Source organism: Bombyx mandarina, chromosome 06 (assembly GCF_030267445.1).
Source record: "Bombyx mandarina strain Sakado chromosome 06, ASM3026744v2".
Taxonomy (NCBI): domain Eukaryota; kingdom Metazoa; phylum Arthropoda; class Insecta; order Lepidoptera; family Bombycidae; genus Bombyx; species Bombyx mandarina.
This window is the reverse complement of record NC_143213.1, coordinates 7,931,840-7,950,293: the sequence shown is the minus strand read 5'-3', so window position 1 is coordinate 7,950,293 and position 18,454 is coordinate 7,931,840. Positions and strand designations below refer to the sequence as shown.

Here is an 18,454-nt window from a genome sequence, read left to right as displayed (position 1 = left end):
TCAAATTTTAAGGATACGGATTATAGTTACTCCAATACATTCTTGTGTATGTACCACTGAAGATAATTTCCACGGTCCGCCTCGTGCTAGCACGAAGCTAATGAAAGGGGCAAAATGTAGCCGCTGTCTACGGAAATGAAGTCTTTGGTCTAATGTCTATAGATGTGTTGGTATAACTAATAACATTCATGTCTGTTTAACAGGCGGATCGTGAGCTTATATTATCAAACAAAAAATGCACACCGCATAATCACGTCTTTTGTAACTTTAATTAGATTATAATTTAGAGAATTCAAATTGTATCAACGAAAAGTACTATTAACGATGCTTTACGATTAAAATTGCGATTAAAATGGAACGTGAACATATCCTTATTGATTTTAACTGGTATCTTGTTAATGAGTTTTAGGGAATGTGTTATAAAGTGATCTCTAGAAAAGCGTAAGTTTCAATTAGACGGCATCTGACACAATTCCTCATACCGTGCAATCCCTTCTTTTATAAAGTACTAGCGACTCGCCCTCGCTGCGCTTCGGAAACTGTAATTTATTATTGATTTCTCCACTATTTAATGTACGTTATTATACATATAAGTCTTCCTCTTCAATCACTCTATCTATTAAAAATAACCGCATCAAAATCCGTTGCGTAGTTTTAAAGATTTAAGCATACATAGGGACAGACAGATATAGGGACAGAGAAAGCGACTTTGTTTTATACTATGTAGTGATATAGATCTGTTTACATACATTTATTTAAAGACACAATCATCTTCGATAAATTTTTGTATGTCATGTTTCCGGCCTTGTAAACTCCAGAGTTTAGCGCCCGCGTACCTACTGTAAGCTCGCTAATTAACGGCATTGGTAACGCCGTGGCAAATAATTAGTTGCCTGGTCTATGGCATCTTCACGTTTTCTCGCTATCGTTTCTTATACGTACTCTGTTTATCTTTATTTACCATTCTATTATTTTAATCACTAAATATTATTGTTTGTTTTTAATTAACCGTTACCAAACCTTTAAATATAACATTCATGTCGAAACGAATTTACGTTTTAAAATGATAAACAATAGAGCTTATGAGAAGGCTCTGTATGATGTTTTAATTGCATCTAAATGTTCTACATATAGAAGACGCTTACAAAAAAATATTGTAACGTTAGAAGATCTGATCGCAAGTCAGTATTTGTTAAATTAGTATATGTCTGTTTGTTTGCTAGTCATGAGAGAGCTAGCTGATTGATTTCGGCGACTATTTTCTTTTCTTCAAATATTAAGTAAAATAGGATTGATATTTATTTAATTACGTATTATATTGTAATATAAATGATAGTATTGATGCAAATATCGTAACGGGACGAAGTATTTGGGCAAATATTGGGTCAAGCTGTCAAGCTGGAGATATTTATAAAAAAATATCGAATATCTACAACAGACTTTGCTATTAAAAAAAATGTATGTTATCTGTACATATAAAAATGAATAGCTGTTCGTTAGTCTCGCTAAAACTCGAGAACGGCTGGACCGATTTGGCTAATTTTGGTCTTGAATTATTTGTGGAAGTTCAGAGAAGGTTTAAAAGTTAGATAAATATGAAAATGCTCGGAATTAAATAAAAATAACAATTTTGTTTTCCCTTTGATGTGTCCCCCGTCGGATGGATTCCTTTTGTTTGTTTTAGGTTTATTTTATACAAAAGTTTAGGTCTTTTATTTATCGATTGAGGCACTACGAAGTCTGCCGGGTCAGCTAGTAATTAATATTAATCTCACTTAATTGTTAAAAGCAGATCTTTTAGACTATTTTTGACTGCGAACGATTTACGTGCTCGAAAATTACTCATACATCATCATAGTTTCAAACTCTTTAGAAACGTGAGCCAAAATAGGTCGTTTTGTACAAACACGTATACGTTTTAGTTTAATATTGTGAATGAAAAACGTGGAAAATTCTCACGTGTTCCAAATTGTTTTGATGAAATGTACGAAGCATACGAAATGTGAGTCATCACATTGCGATATCAAAATCATGTGCTCATCTGTGCAAACGTTTGCGAATATAAAATATGCTATGAAGTATATTCGTAATTACTGACTTGAGATGTATTTTTATTAAACCTTTTAAAAAAATTCTATTATAGTGAAATTCCTTTTTTCTTGATATTCAAAGAGAATCGCGTCAAAGAGAACGTTTTTGTGCCTTAAAGTAAAAATAATACTTTTAATTTGCTTTTTGGTTTCAATTTGTTCTTACAAGCCGTATTACTAAAAATTGTTATTAAAAACGAGGCAATTACTATTAAAATTAAACAATACGTTCAGTTATGCTCTATCGAAAAGAAAAATATATAACTCAAAAAAGAAGGTCGAAAAAAAAACAAGTAAAATTTGTTGACCGTGAAAATGAAACGTACGAAGACAAATTAAGATCATAATCACAAGGAAAGACATCAAATAATATGTTTGATGTTCATGACGATATCCCTGAATTCGGCGATAAAAAGAAATTCTATGTTTTACGGGCTGATTTATAAAAAATAAACAATTACAATTATATTTCGAGTGTCTGCTTCATTCCTTTTTAGCCGCTATGAGGTAAGCTAGGTGAATTATTCTTTCAAAACGGTTCTTGTACTTTTGTTATAGGTATCCGCTAATGTAATTCGAACATTATTCGAAAACAATTTGATGAAAAATAAAACGGAATTAATAGAAAATTGCCAAAGCGTTTATCCAATATACATTGTATTTCGAAGGTTTCGCATTTATTATTATTTCAGCCTGAAATGTTTCGTTGAAACAATGTTTGACATCAAATATTTTTATTCATTTGGCATTCCTTTCGCGACCCTAATTAAAAGAAGAAGAAAAATAGGTTTACCACAAACTGTTTCTGATTATATTTAGTTCTTTGTAACATACCTAATTAACGTTTTTAAACTACAAGAAGTAAAACGAATAAGTCATAGCTCAAAAGGTGTTTTAAAACTACACATAATATTATGACACATCTCTGGAAATTTAATAAGGTTATATAAAATAGGTCATATAATAACTTAGGTTAAGAAGTTTATCATTTTATGACTAACACTCGTGAAAATCGTTACCTTTATCACATTAACCGATAAATTATTTATATTCATTAAACTTTGTTTGAGTTTTCGTATCAATCGACTTTGACTCAAGATAAAGTTAGTATCGTGGCATAGTTCTTACTTTTACGAATTACAACGATATTCAAATTTCTAAATAATAAATAAACTTGGGCTTTCTACAAAATATCGGTTTTTGAGATGCAATTTAACATTACTAATTACTGTCTCTTTGTGTCGTAAGTACTTTTTTTATTGAAATATGTGTTTTTGTGTTAAAAGTGAAGACTACTCTTCTCAATTCAGCTATGGGATTTCTTTATCAACGCAGATAGCAGCATATTATCATATGGAATGGTTATTGTGACCTTTACAGAGTTTTAAAAAGGGTTAACCACAGGGATGCAGCGTAAACCGGCTTAGGCCGACTTTGAATGGAGTGACGTCATTGTATCGATCGCTACCACTTACTGCACTGTCAATGTGTTGTACCGCCTGAAACGTCATGTTTGCGCACGCATCCGTACCTAAGTGTGAGAAAATTACTCTAAGTAAAATTCGAATTCATTTCAAAAAATGGCCATGATCATTTAATTAAGCAACTTATATAAAGGATTTGTTTTTACTATTGCCTACAGCGGGCAACTACGTTACAGGGCGGGGGAAAAAAATGAAATTTGCGATGGCAACTCATGATGTACGTAACACGCGATTGTCCTGTTTAAGGTTCTAAGACGCATGCGCGAAAATGGCGAAACGGCGACGACCTCTCCGCAGGGCGGTAGTGCCTACATTAAGCAGGAATGTACTCAGCAAAATAACAATTCTCTATTTATAATCTGTAACATATATTTATTCATATGAGAATACGAGAATCATCACTCGGTGATGCTGAATTTTAAAAATAAGCAATAGCACTTAGTGAATCCCGGTCACGTTTCCCTGCAAAAAGCACTGAGAACTATATGTGAAAAATATACATTTTATGAAATAACGCGCGCGCCACTACTTTATGTTCATGACATGACAGAACATTTTCTTATATCACCAACAACAGTTGTCATATCCTCGAATAAAGAACGAAAATCTACAAACGTTCATTTTTGTATTGATTAAAAAAAAACCCATGAAATCCAAAATGAGTTTTCTTTTTAATTGCCTTTAAAATAAAGGTTGACAAACAAAGTAATATTGTTTTGACTAGAGTCAAGAACATTTTAGTTAATGGTGCCTTATTTATTATTTAAATGTATTATATTTTTAATCTGAATTTCTAAAAACATTTCTTGTGCACATGAAGGCGCCTTGGAAAAAACTGGAGCAATATGTTTAAATGAAATTCCTTCTTTCTTGGATTGTAGTGGGCGGTCACATAAAAGTGGACCATATTTTAGGCTTATCCAATCTGCTGTTTATAAAATATATGTAAATGATACATAATATAATAAGATGAAAACAATCCTTCACCAACAGTCCAATGTTGACAGTTTTCGAATTTCGATTGCTGTACAGTTAGCGGTCACAGACCATGTAGTGGCTTCCTTGACACGTCTTGCCCTGTGCATAGGCGATCATAATTGCGAGCTCATAAAATTAATGTGATGGTTACTCAAAATTTTAGGTTTAAGCAGCTGTATAGAGTAGAAGATTGTGTAAAGTAAAATATATATAAAATGTTATTTTTGGAGTTGGTGCCAGATAAAAACATTTTTAATACTTCAACAAATTAAGACTAGTCCTAATAATTGCCTTTTTACTGAGTTTGGCATGAGAAAATTAGCACCTAGTCCAGAAACAGAATTCTATATCCCATGGTTCAGTAGTGTTATTTATAATTTTTTTATAAATTAATAGATATGCATTTACTTTAGAAGTTTGTTTTTTATTTGTTACTTATTTTTTGTTCTATAATCCTGCATCAACCACAACGTCATTGAAAATAGTTATCGATCAATAGTTACAGGTAATAGCCATATAATAGTAAAACTATTTAATATGCGAGTCACTACCTAATAGAGTTCTGATAGACAATGTGAGTTGACGATTAAAATTACTAGATATTCAATAAAATTTTAAGGCAAACGAAATCGTTGTGATAACTCAATATTCTTTTCGTAAATTCCCAAATGTACGTATGTAATTTAAACTCAATGCGGCCCTGCTCATTTTCTGCATTCGGGCAACATCGGTGGAACTCGTGCATTTCCGCAAGGCTCGCCTTCCAACCCTCAGTGATGCCCCTGTCGCAATAAGAAATAAGTCTCTAAATATATTTTTAACATAATGATTTTACTTTTAAAATGTACTATGTTGTGTATATATACATGAAGTTATAGTATTAGCGAGCTGTCAGTGTTATGTCCTTAAGTTGAGTGTCGTGCTTGTTAATTGTGTTTCTTCTGGCCGCAAGGAGAGAAAACAGTCCAATACTAAGGTATCTCAAGGCTTACGATACATATTCTTCAAATACACAAAGCCAATCTATTCAAGAACGCAAGCCAATAATCTTGTTTCGGTAAAATATCTTGAGCTACGTGTGCATCAGGAATGTTACGCATTTTAGTTAAATTGAATACATACTCGTATATATTTAATTTTGTATTGAATTTTGTTCCAGATATAAGCCATGAAAAATATCGACGACGACCATGACTGAAAAGGGTGACACTAATAGAATGTTGGGTAAGTATTTAGTATTCTTTTTGTTTGTCACAAAATCTCGTGTATTAGTTAACATCGGTAAAATTAAATGCTAAAATAATCGATCCGTTACATTAATACTACATGTATTTCTATCTCTTTATATCTCAGACAAATTTATTCTTTATTATTCTTTATTTGTACACACAGTTAATATAATACACTATTTATTGTATATTATGTTATATAGCTTTAATTTAAAATAAAATGTAACTTTAATCTTAAATTTAATAGACAACTTTCTAGTCCAGGAGCCAAAATTTATGTTCAAACATTAATCTGTATCACAGTTAAGTGCTATAATATACTATACCTACATTTCTCTTCTCTCTCATTGCTCTTCTCAAATTATTACGTCTTTCAATGGTTATCATTAAAAAAATTACTTCCGAAATTGTGAGACTCTAATACAGCGGTCGGGGAACTTTTTTAATTATTACCCTAAAGTATTTTTTGTGTAAGATGATATTACCCCATGGCGAAGAACAAAAAAAAAAACGAAATCGCTTCTTTTTAGCATCTTTCATGCTATAGCCCCCATGATAATTTAGAAAAGAAAACAATAACTAAAAACTTAATTTAAACATCATTTATTCAATTTATCAATGTAATATCTAGTAATACATAACGGTAATAATAGTAATATATGTAATATACAGTTGAGGAAAAAGAATCGCGCCCACAGAAAATATAAGTAAATGATAGTTTCTTGTTATTTTGTAATTCATATGATATTATTCTTGTATTATGAGACGGAAAAACTAGTTTAAATTTTATATATAGCCCCCATAAAAAAGCTTTTTTAATTTAAATGATTTTTTTCGGGAGTGCGATTCATGGAGTTTGAAATCATAACGATTCTAAAGAAGTTTCACTTCAATATAAAGTTTTTACTCACAAAAGTTTCATTTTTACCCCCAAAATTTCATTTTACCCCATTTCGGGTAATTTACCCCGGTTCCCCGACCGCTGCACTAATATCTATCTATATATATAAAAATGAATTGCTGTTCGTTAGTCTCGCTAAAACTCGAGAACGGGTGGACCGATTTGGTTAATTTTGGTCTTGAATTATTTGTGGAAGTCCAGAGAAGGTTTAAAAGGTAGATAAATATGAAAATGCTCGGAATTAAATAAAAATCCGTCGGACGGATTGCTTTTGTTTGTTTTATGTTTATTTTATACAAAAGTTTAGGTCTTTTATTTAACGATTGAGGCATTACGAAGTCTGCCGGGTCAGCTAGTGATATATAAATATTATAATTAATTCAGTCACAGCCGAGTCTAGTCGTACATTCGAATTCGAAGCAGGTTACTGTTTCTCTTAATATATAAAATTATTAAAATTTATTTTTAATTAAAATACTGCTGTTAATTATATGATGTTAGTTAGTATAAGATCCTTTCTCTCTAGGCTTGCCCGGGTGACACATTGACATAATCCAAATATTAAGATCAATTCATTATATAATTTTGCAATTTAACACACTCTTATTTTAATACGATTTTAAAATCTATGTCAAAAACTTGTATATCGTGTAATGTCTCGCTTCTTTTTTAAAAGTAGGTTCTCGAGTAGGTAAGTATCTAAATTACTTGCGTAAGACCAAAGTTACATACTTGCCTATTTCTCTCACAAAATTCTTAAGCGTTCCAGTTTGCCTGGTCGGACATAATACAATGCAATGTAGAATTCGTCCTGTCGTCTCAAGCTAAATCAATCATAATATAGCATTCACATTATAATGTATTTGGGCTCCTTTTGAATAAAATAGAAACACTACACTATAGACAAAAAAATATGTAATAGTTCTTACCATTGTACGAAGCAAAAAGGAATGTAACGTAGGTATTCAATTAAAAAAACATTCTTTTACATTAGCACACGACTCAGGTGCGGATGTCACGATAGCAAACTTCCGCTTGTTGATCGAAGGCTATATTAAATGAGAATGTAAGCCAAATTAAAAATAACGCGATAATATATTAATGAACGACTGTTTAAATAGTGTACATACCTATAGTTCCAAACGCGGTGAGATGCGACTTCTAAATTTAATTTACAGATTGAATACGATTTTAATCATACAAACAGTTCATATTTCCAAATTATATCAATATAACGTAGGCAAGGCTGGGTTCGGGATGCTTATTTCTTCAAACAGTGGGCGTCGTTGGGTAATGTCGGAGAAACGAAACACAGTAGTACTTTACTCGGTTACATTAGAAGGTTTAATGAATCCACAAGACACGCTATACAACATTTAGGTAGGTACGTATACGCAATGGATTAAATTCGACCGCTCTAGCCGACTGCCCCACGATAAGTGTTCGTCTTGTATTCCGCTCGGCCGGTGAATAGTTGACCCTGTAGTGTGTAAACATCCAAGTATGTATACAGCCTTATTTAAAGTGCTTCTTCAGCACTACTGTCTTACTGTCTTGTAACTAAATACATCTTATACACAATAAACCGGACCTTCAAACTGAATGGGTGTATTATTTACTCTCGTCTAATCCATCGTGACCAGACCACACCACAACCCATCGAACGCCGACAGACGGCGCCTGCGTCCCATATCTCGTATGTGATGGTTAACCTACAACCAAAAACATCCACGAGAACACTTGTTCCGCTCGATCACTCCTGACTATAATTCCGCTCGCAACGCCATCAAGTCCGGACGTATTTTTGGACGTATTTGTATTTTGAGAATTGTCGCTGTCGTCGCGACCCTGTTTTGAGTCCCGCACAACATTGTCAATTGCCCCCCCAAGGGCGGGACTGTCATTTACTATAGGAGGGCCCTGCACTGCGTCCCTCTCGATACTCCCTCGCTCTTGCATATCGAGGCGTTAGTGTGCCGTATCGCGCTGACGGGACACCAGCCGATCGTCATCGCATCCGTTTACCTCCCTCCCGACAAACCCCTCCTGAGCAGTGACCTCGAGACACTGCTCGGTATGGGTGATGCAGTCATTCTGGCAGGCGATCTAATTGCCACCACACTAGGTGGAACTGCCATCGCACGAATGTGAACGGTGGGCATCTCGACGCGTTCATAGACGACGACCTCACATTCGAAATATTCAGCCCCCCGACCCCAACGTGCTATCCGTACAGCACCGCGCGTCGTCCGAGCATAATAGATCCGGCACTGCTTAGGAACGTAACTCTGCGCTTTCGCTCCATCGAGGCACTGTCAGAACTCGACTCAGACCACCGACCTGTCGTCATGCAGCTCGGTCGCCCGCTCAACCATGGACCAGTCACGAGGACCATGGTGGATTGGAAGAAGCTGGGCACGTGCTTAGCTGATGCCGCTCCACCAATCCTTCCCTGCGGCCCGGATTCAACTCCATCCCCCGAGGACACAGTCGAATCCATAAACATCTTTACCGAACACGTCTCTACCGCGATCATAAGGTCTTCTAAACAAGTCGATGTGGAAGACTGCTTCCACCGCATTAGACTTTCCCCCGAGCTTAGGGATCTCTTAATTGTTAGGAACGCGGCAATCCGGGCCTACGATCGATATCCCACGGATTCAAACCGGATTCGGATGCGTCATCTACAGCGGGAAGTCAAATCCCGCCTAAGCGACGACCGAAATGAAAAATGGGATAGTTACTTAGAAGAATTCGCGCTCACTCACCAAGCATACTGGCGACTAGCTAGGACCCTCAAGTCCGAAACTATCGTCACAATGCCGCCTCTAGTACGCTCCTCAGGCCAACCACCGGCTTACGATGACGATGACAAGGCAGAGCTGCTGGCCGATTCACTGCAAGAGCAGTGCACCACCACCATTCAATACGCGAACCCCGAATACACTGAGTTAGTCGACAGGGAGGTCGAGCGCAGAGCTTCCCTGCCGCCCTCGGACGCGTTACCCCCCATTACCACTTCCAAGCTTAAGGAGGCGATCGCTAACCTGCAACCACGGAAAGCTCCCGGCTCCGACTGCATCCGCAATCGCGCGCTAAAAATGTTACCAGCCCCACTAATAACAATGTTGGCTACCATCTTAAATGCTGCTATGACGAACTGCATCTTTTCCGCGGTGTGGAAAGAAGCTGACGTTATCGGCATACACAAGCCGGGCAAACCGAAGAACGATACCGCGAGTTACCACCCCATCAGTCTCCTCCCGGCGATAGGCAAACTATAGGAACGACTCCTTCGTAAACGCCTCTGGGACTTCGTCGCGTCCAACAAAATATTGATCGACGAGCAGTTTGGGTTCCGCGCCAATTACTCATGCGTCCACCAAGTGCACCGCCTCACGGAGCACATCTTATTAGGGCTGAATAGGCGGAAACTCATCCCGACAGGAGCCCTCTTCTTCGATATAATGTCGAAGGCGTTCGACAAAGTCTGGCACAACGGTTTGATATACAAACTGTACAACATGGGAGTGCCAGACAGATTCGTGCTCATCATACGAGACTACTTGTCGAACCGTTCGTTCCGATATCGAGTCAAGGGAACGCGCTCTCGCCCCCGTCACATAACAGCCGGAGTCCCGCAAGGCTCCACCCTCTCCCCGTTACTGTTCAGTTTGTATATCAATGATATACCCCGGTCTCAGGAGATCCATCTGGCGCTCTTCGCCGATGACACGGCTATCTACTACTCGTGTAGAAAGAAGTCGTTGTTACATCGGCGACTCCAGATCGCAGCTACCACCTTGGGACAGTGGTTCCGGAATTGACCACTGAGTTTCTCGCCGGATCTTCTCAGTGGGTCGCGTTTCCGATCCGGTGGTAGATTCTGCGAAGCACGGCTCTTGTTAGGGTTCGTGTCAGCAACGTCATCAGGTTTGAGCCCCGTGAGCTCACCTACTAGTTAATGCGACGCTGATATAGCCTCTCAAGGCTATCAGCTTAGGTAGGAAAAAAAGGTGGTGTTCTTTCTCCTCTTCTGTTTTCTGTGTTGATAAACTCTGTCACTAGGCTCATATCTTCTAAACTCCACCTCTGCGCAGACGATCTCCAGCTATATTGTGCAGGACGAAATAGGGTTTTAAATAGTTTTATCAAACAAATAGAATTAATATAGTTCATAAGTAATTACGTAACATAAATGTATAATCTTAAGTTATTTTATAGTCAATATGTTAGTGTATCAGATCAGAGAATGTAAATAGACCAATAGGAACGATTTGTGGAGCGCTTTCACTACGGTAACATACAGATCAAGGGACCCCCGAAAGTGGCGCGTCGATAGCGCGTCGCGAGATGGGGTACTGAAATAAATATAAAAGGATGGCCATTTATAGGCAAAAACAGTTCCCAGTGAATCTTCGACAAAGAACCATCAGCAAGATAGGAACAGTTCTCAGCAGATCATCAAGACAGAAACAGTTCCCAGTGAATCTTCGACAAAGAACCATCAGCAAGACAGAAACAGTTACCAGCAGTTCTCCAATAGTACAGTTATCAGAAAACCACCAGTGAATCAGCTACCAGTGAACCAGACAGTTACCTGTGAAACCTCGCTACAGAAGCCGAAACCCATCGAAAGAAACAGCCGTCTTCTACCAGCGCACAAACAGACAGCAGAAAATATTATCACACGACTCGGAAACAGCCATACAGACCGGGTCGTGTACATTTCATGGTCCATTCGAGCCGGATAGAGGACACATTTCATTATTCTCTCGAGCCGGGTAGAGGATACGTTTTGAAAAGGAAACTGGAACAATGCCGATAACGCGGTCAACAGGAAGAGGACGGATCGAAACAAAACAGTCGCCGCCCTCAGAAACCACAGCTACAGCACAGAGCATGTGGACAGAAACAACCGCGAATACCGTCATGAGTCTGGTAGCCCCCACAACAGAATCATCGTGCGCAACAGCCAACACGGAAGCCACGACGAAACTCGCAGAGAAACCTGGGAACTCAAAAACAGAGGCCGTCAAACAGTATATAGTCAAACAGAATGACGTGCCAACAAAACAGCGCGCCGGTACAGTCAAAACTGACCGGTCGCGAAACAGAAAAGAACAGAAGATAGCCAAAGCTAGAGAAGAGCTCGCCCGCCTACAAGTGGAATTGGCAGCCGCCCGACTGGCCACGCTCGAAGCTGGATCTGATGACGAAAACAGCGAATCAGAATACAGTAAGTCAGAACTCGATGAAAGAGTGGGCACGTGGCTGGAAACCCAACCCACAAAAACAGAAAATGACGACCAGCATAATGAAAAACCGGCGGGAACCTGCGACAAACAAGACTTCTCAGATCTAACCGCAGCAATAACACTCGCCGTCAAAGCCGCCCGCGAACCAAGATACACAGAATTGCCATTATTTAATGGAAATCACCAAGACTGGCTATCCTTTCGTGCAGCCTATCACGAGACGATGAATTCATTTACAAAAACAGAAAATATAAACAGACTCAGAAGGAACCTGAAAGGAAGGGCAAAGGAAGCCGTTGACGGATTACTTATAACAAATGCTGATCCGTCCGACGTCATAAGAAGTCTAGAAGCGCGATTCGGAAGACCGGAAACGATAGCCATAACGGAGCTAGACACGCTACGAGCTCTGCCAAGACTAACAGAAACACCAAGAGACATTTGTATATTCTCCAGTAAGGTGACCAACGCCGTAGCTACGCTTCGTGCATTAAATTGCACACATTACTTATATAATCCGGAAACTACCAAAACAATGTTAGAAAAACTCACACCAACACTGCGTTACCGATACTACGACTTCACCGCGGTACAACCGAAGGAGGATCCGGATCTGATTAAATTTGAAAAATTCATGAAAAGAGAAGCCGAACTGTGCAGCCCTTATGCACAGCCCGAACAGGCGGGGCACTACTCGCAGCCCGCACAACACAACAGACGCACACAGAACGTGCACATAGTCAGTGAGAAGCCATCACGAGCTAAATGTCCGGTATGTAGCAACACTGAACACACCACAACAGGCTGTTACATCTTCAAGAAGGCAGACTCAAACACAAGATGGGACATCGCTAAGAATAAACACCTGTGTTTCCGATGTCTACAGTATAAGAATAAAACCCACAACTGTAAACCGAAGACGTGTGGCATCAATAATTGCAAATATACTCACAACAAGATGCTACACTTCGACAGAAAAATTGAAAAAACAGACAACAGTGACAACGAAACAACAGAGAACATTAATTCCGCTTGGACCGGAAAACAGAAACAGTCCTATTTGAAAATAATCCCAGTCCAAGTACAAGGACCGATAGGCACGGTTGATACACACGCGCTGCTCGACGATGGATCGACGGTGACACTCATAGACGAAATCATTTGCAAGAAGACTGGAATAACAGAATCAATCGATCCGTTACACATACAGGCGATTAACAACATAAAATCAACGGAAACAAGGTCAAGAAGAGTCAACCTCACGCTCAGAGGCCTCAACAGTCGAAAAGAAATAATACAAGCGAGAACAGTTAACGACCTACAAGTAACAGCACAAACAATACCAAAGGAACAGATAGATGAGTATTCGCACCTACGAGACATCAGTGACATCATCACGTACGAGAACGCGAAACCTGGAATCCTGATTGGCCAAGACAACTGGCACATGTTACTAGCTTCGAAAGTTAGACGAGGCAACAGGAATCAGCCAATAGCGTCACTGACACCTCTAGGCTGGGTATTGCATGGAGGTCGCACTCGTACCCTAGGCCACCACATAAACTACATAAATCATGCTAGCGAAACCCAGGAAGATGATAAAATAGGAAATCTGGTAAAACAGTATTTCGCTATGGATGCGCTATGCATCACACCAAGAAAACCAAAAACAGACCCAGAGGAACAGGCGCTTCGCATCCTCAACAGCAATACAGTCCACACAACAGATGGAAGATACGAAACTGCTCTGCTCTGGAAAACAGATAATGTCAGTCTACCAGACAACTACAATAACTCGTTAAAGCGACTGATAAATATAGAAAACAAACTCGATCGTAATCCGGAACTGAAACAGAAATACACAGAACAGATGGAAGCACTCGTCGCGAAACGCTACGCCGAGCTCGCTCCGAAAACAAAAACAGAGAACAGAACGTGGTATCTACCTCACTTCGCCGTCGTGAACCCTCTGAAGCCGGAAAAACTCCGAGTTGTCCACGACGCCGCCGCCAGAACAAGAGGGGTAGCTTTAAATGATAGGTATGCTGCTTAAGGCACCGGACCTACTCCAATCACTACCAGGAGTGATAATGCGATTCAGACAGCATAATATAACAGTAATAGCAGACATCAAAGAGATGTTCATACAAGTAAAATTGAGACCTGAAGACAGAGACGCGCTCCGTTATCTCTGGCACAAAGATCAGCGAGATGACAAGCCCCCAGAAGAAAACAGAATGACCTCGTTGATCTTCGGGGCGTCAAGTTCTCCTTTCACAGCAATATATGTAAAGAACTTGACCGCCCAGAAACAAGAAGCCACGCACCCGGAGGCGGCAGTCGCAGTACAGAACAGACACTACGAAGACGACTTCTTAGACAGTTTTAAAGGTTTAAAAGTTGCAGTGCACATAACTACAGACTTTCGTCGAAAACACGAAAGAAAGCCGACCTCGAAGACCTTCTGGACCGACAGTAAGATAGTGTTGAGATGGACAAGAACGGGATCACGCTCGTACAAACCGTACGTTACCCAACGCCTGACAGCTATAGAGGACAGTTCAACAATAAACGGGAGGCGATGGTTTCCCACGAAGCACAACTTAGCCGACGACGTGACCCGAAACGTCCCAATGCCATACCAAAATGAACATAGATGGTTCAGAGGGACAGAATTCCTACGCCAACGAGAGGACTCCTGGCCGACGGAATCGGCGTCAGAAACTACAGAACCGACGGGTGAAGTAAATATAGCAGCTGCAGCACCGGCGGGAGCCTCATGGCCGAGGCGTCGCCATGAAAAGTGGAAGTGCCAGTCACGAAATACACACATGCGAGGGAAAAGTGATAGCGACATATCCAGGTCCCGACAACGTGGGGCGCACCGTAGACATCAGAACCAAGGGTGGAGTTCTACGGAGACCAGTACGAAAACTACTGATCCTGCCCATCGAAGAAGACCATCCTGCACCGAGAAATAATGCGACGGACTCGCACGGCGGGAGTAATGTGCAGGACGAAATAGGGTTTTAAATAGTTTTATCAAACAAATAGAATTAATATAGTTCATAAGTAATTACGTAACATAAATGTATAATCTTAAGTTATTTTATAGTCAATATGTTAGTGTATCAGATCAGAGAATGTAAATAGACCAATAGGAACGATTTGTGGAGCGCTTTCACTACGGTAACATACAGATCAAGGGACCCCCGAAAGTGGCGCGTCGATAGCGCGTCGCGAGATGGGGTACTGAAATAAATATAAAAGGATGGCCATTTATAGGCAAAAACAGTTCCCAGTGAATCTTCGACAAAGAACCATCAGCAAGATAGGAACAGTTCTCAGCAGATCATCAAGACAGAAACAGTTCCCAGTGAATCTTCGACAGAGAACCATCAGCAAGACAGAAACAGTTACCAGCAGTTCTCCAATAGTACAGTTATCAGAAAACCACCAGTGAATCAGCTACCAGTGAACCAGACAGTTACCTGTGAAACCTCGCTACAGAAGCCGAAACCCATCGAAAGAAACAGCCGTCTTCTACCAGCGCACAAACAGACAGCAGAAAATATTATTACACGACTCGGAAACAGCCCTACAGACCGGGTCGTGTACATATATCGCCACTTCTCGGAGCCTGACGTTGAATCGGCTATTGCTTCGATGAACAGTGACCTGTCTATCAGTGAATGGGCAAAAGCGTACGGTCTGCACATTAATCCGGGAAAATCACAGGCTATAACGATAGGGGGTAAACTATTGCGAAGTAGACTCAGCGATCCTAAACTCCCCCAATTTATTTGGATCGGACTCAAATAACTCTAACCGATTCAGTTAAAAACCTGGGTTTTATTGTAGATCGACATCTTTCGTGGAGATCTCACGTTGCTGAGATTAGTAGGAAGGTGCACTTCGCCTTGCACTCGTTGAGATGTCTGCAGGGCTTCTTACCTCGTACAAAAATATCTCTCGTCCAAGCTCTCATTCTACCCATAATTGATTACGCCGATGCCTGCTACTTGGATGCCACTGAGGAGCTCTCAAATAAACTTGAGAGGTTGCAAAATCTATGTATCCGTTTTATATACAATCTCAGAAAATTCGATCATGTTTCTCATTTTCGCAAAAAACTTAAATGGCTCCCTATACGCCTTCGTAGGAATACTCGAATATTATGTCTCCTATTCCATATCCTGCATAAGCCCACTTCTCCCTTATATTTACGTGAGCGATTCTCTTTCATTCCTCCTTGCAGATCCAACGAACGTTCTGTCTTGTTATTCCCTTCCCACAAAACCAATTTTTATTCTCACTCCTTTACTGTGCACGCGGTCAGACTGTGGAATTCGTTGCCAGCTGACATCCGAGTTTGCAAGTCTGTTTCTGTTTTTAAATACAAGGTCAAACAATTCTATCTCTCATCAACCGAATGATCATTGTTCTATACTCTTCGTATATACTGTGTTACTTATAATATTTTGTATTCAAGTTTAACAATATTTGCTATGTGTACGAGGGCTGCACTAAAAGTATCGGGAATGGAATATTTCCACTGTTCCTGTCATATTAAAATCTTTTTAATTGAAAACTCCTTGGTTTTAAAAATCGAATACCATTTATTTATTTAAAAAAAGATTCTCGGTCTTGTCACGAGGTTTTTTCGAACTTGTTTAGACGTTGAGAAAATGGAATTGACTCGAGAAAATTTAAGAGCGATGATTTATTATGACTTTCGAAGTGGTTTAACACAAAAACAGTGTGTTGACCGGATGATTTCTGCATTTGGTGATGAAGCCCCATCCAAAACCACAATTTATCGCTGGTTTGCTGAGTTTTAACGTGAACGTGTCAAGCTCAGTGATGATCCCCGTCAAGGTCGTCCAAAAACTGCAGTCACCCAAGAAAACGTTGATGCTGTGCGTAAGCTGATTGAAGAAGATCGACATGTGACATACCGCGAAATTCAGGCAACTTTAGACATTGGCATGAGTCAAATACAAATAATCTTGCATGAACAATTAGGTGTAAAAAAGTTGTTTTCCCGATGGATACCGCATTCGCTCTGTGAAGAGCAAAAAGCGGCTCGCGTTACTTGGTGCGTCAGAGCTCTCGAAAGATTCCACGCAGGATCCTCAAATGCTGTAGACAACATTGTATCAGGTGACGAATCCTGGATATACGCGTACGAACCCGAAACAAAAAACCAGTCACGAGTTTGGGTGTTTGAAAATGAGTTAATGCCAACAAAAATTGTTCATTCACGGAGTGTTGCAAAAAAAATGGTGGCCACGTTTGTCTCCAAAACCGGCCATGTTACGACTATTCCTCTTGAGGGACAAAGAACGGTTAATGCAGAATGGTATGCTAGCATTTGTTTGCCACAGGTCGTTTCTGAACTCCGTAAAGAGAACTGCAACCGCCGCATCATCCTCCATCACGACAATGCGAGTTCTCACACCGCGCATAGAACAAAAGAGTTTTTAGAGCAAGAAAACATAGAATTATTAGACCATCCGCCGTACAGCCCCGATCTAAGCCCTAATGATTTCTATACTTTCCCTAAAATAAAGAATAAATTGCGTGGACAGAGATTTTCATCACCTGAAGAAGCTGTGGACGCCTACAAAACGGCCATTTTGGAGACCCCAACTTCCGAATGGAATGGTTGCTTCAATGATTGGTTCCATCGTATGGAAAAATGTGTCAAATTTCGCGGAGAATACTTCGAAAAGCAATAAATACATTTTTAAATAGTAATGTTGTGTCACTTCGTTAATTCCCGAAATTTTCAGTGCCGCCTAGGTATGTGCATTACTATAATTCTCATGTTGTATTTGTTATTTTAGCTGTTCTACACACACTCATCACTTTTAATTATTATTCTCATAATCCTCTCGCAGGTCTGCTGGAAGAGATTTCTTAAAGAAATAAGCAGTGCCTTTGTACATAATTTTCCTATTACTCTGTACTATGTCTTCTTTTTAATGTTTACATAAATAAAAAAATAAAAAAAAGACGTGTGGCACTCGGAGACTGCCGCGGTAAAGCTATTGCATAGCATTTTTTATCTACTTATGCAATTATAAATCGACAATAATAATTTAATATTAAAACAACAATAAAATAAGATCCGACGAGAAACTCAGTGGGCTAACTTGAATCTCTCAATGAATCTGCTACATTGTGAGTATACCATTTTGACCGCGCACTCACTAGAGGGCGCTACATGGGATAGAGACACGCCTTTGGATGCTAGTTCTAACTCTCATTGGCCCAGAATCAACGATTTAGCTAATTTATTTTTAATGCCATTCCAATCACTGAATGAGTAGTAGGAGTAGTAATAAAATTCTTCGACTAAGCGATAGAAAATGGCACGCCCAACGTAATGTGATATAACTTTCTATTTTCAATTCCGTCTGTCGCTGATAGATGGCGCTTGACGCAAAAGCTAAATCGCGCTATCGTTGTGTTACCCACGAAATTATATCACATATTTTGATAGTGCATA

The 18,454-nt window shown here is 39.5% G+C and overlaps 1 protein-coding gene across 2 annotated transcripts in view; it reads left to right on the top strand.

Annotated features, from left to right (window-relative positions):
* Positions 1-18,454, top strand: part of LOC114239565 (uncharacterized) — a 97,248-nt gene that overhangs the window by 759 nt on the left and 78,035 nt on the right. The window contains exons 1-2 of one of the 2 annotated variants that reach the window (XM_089728293.1): positions 5,363-5,528; positions 5,712-5,776. In XM_089728293.1, coding sequence (XP_089584419.1) covers positions 5,743-5,776 — 34 coding nt within the window. In that variant the 5' untranslated portion in view covers positions 5,363-5,528; positions 5,712-5,742. Of the gene's footprint in view, positions 1-5,362; positions 5,529-5,711; positions 5,777-18,454 lie in introns of those variants that run through there. The other variant, XM_089728294.1, reaches the window with a different exon arrangement.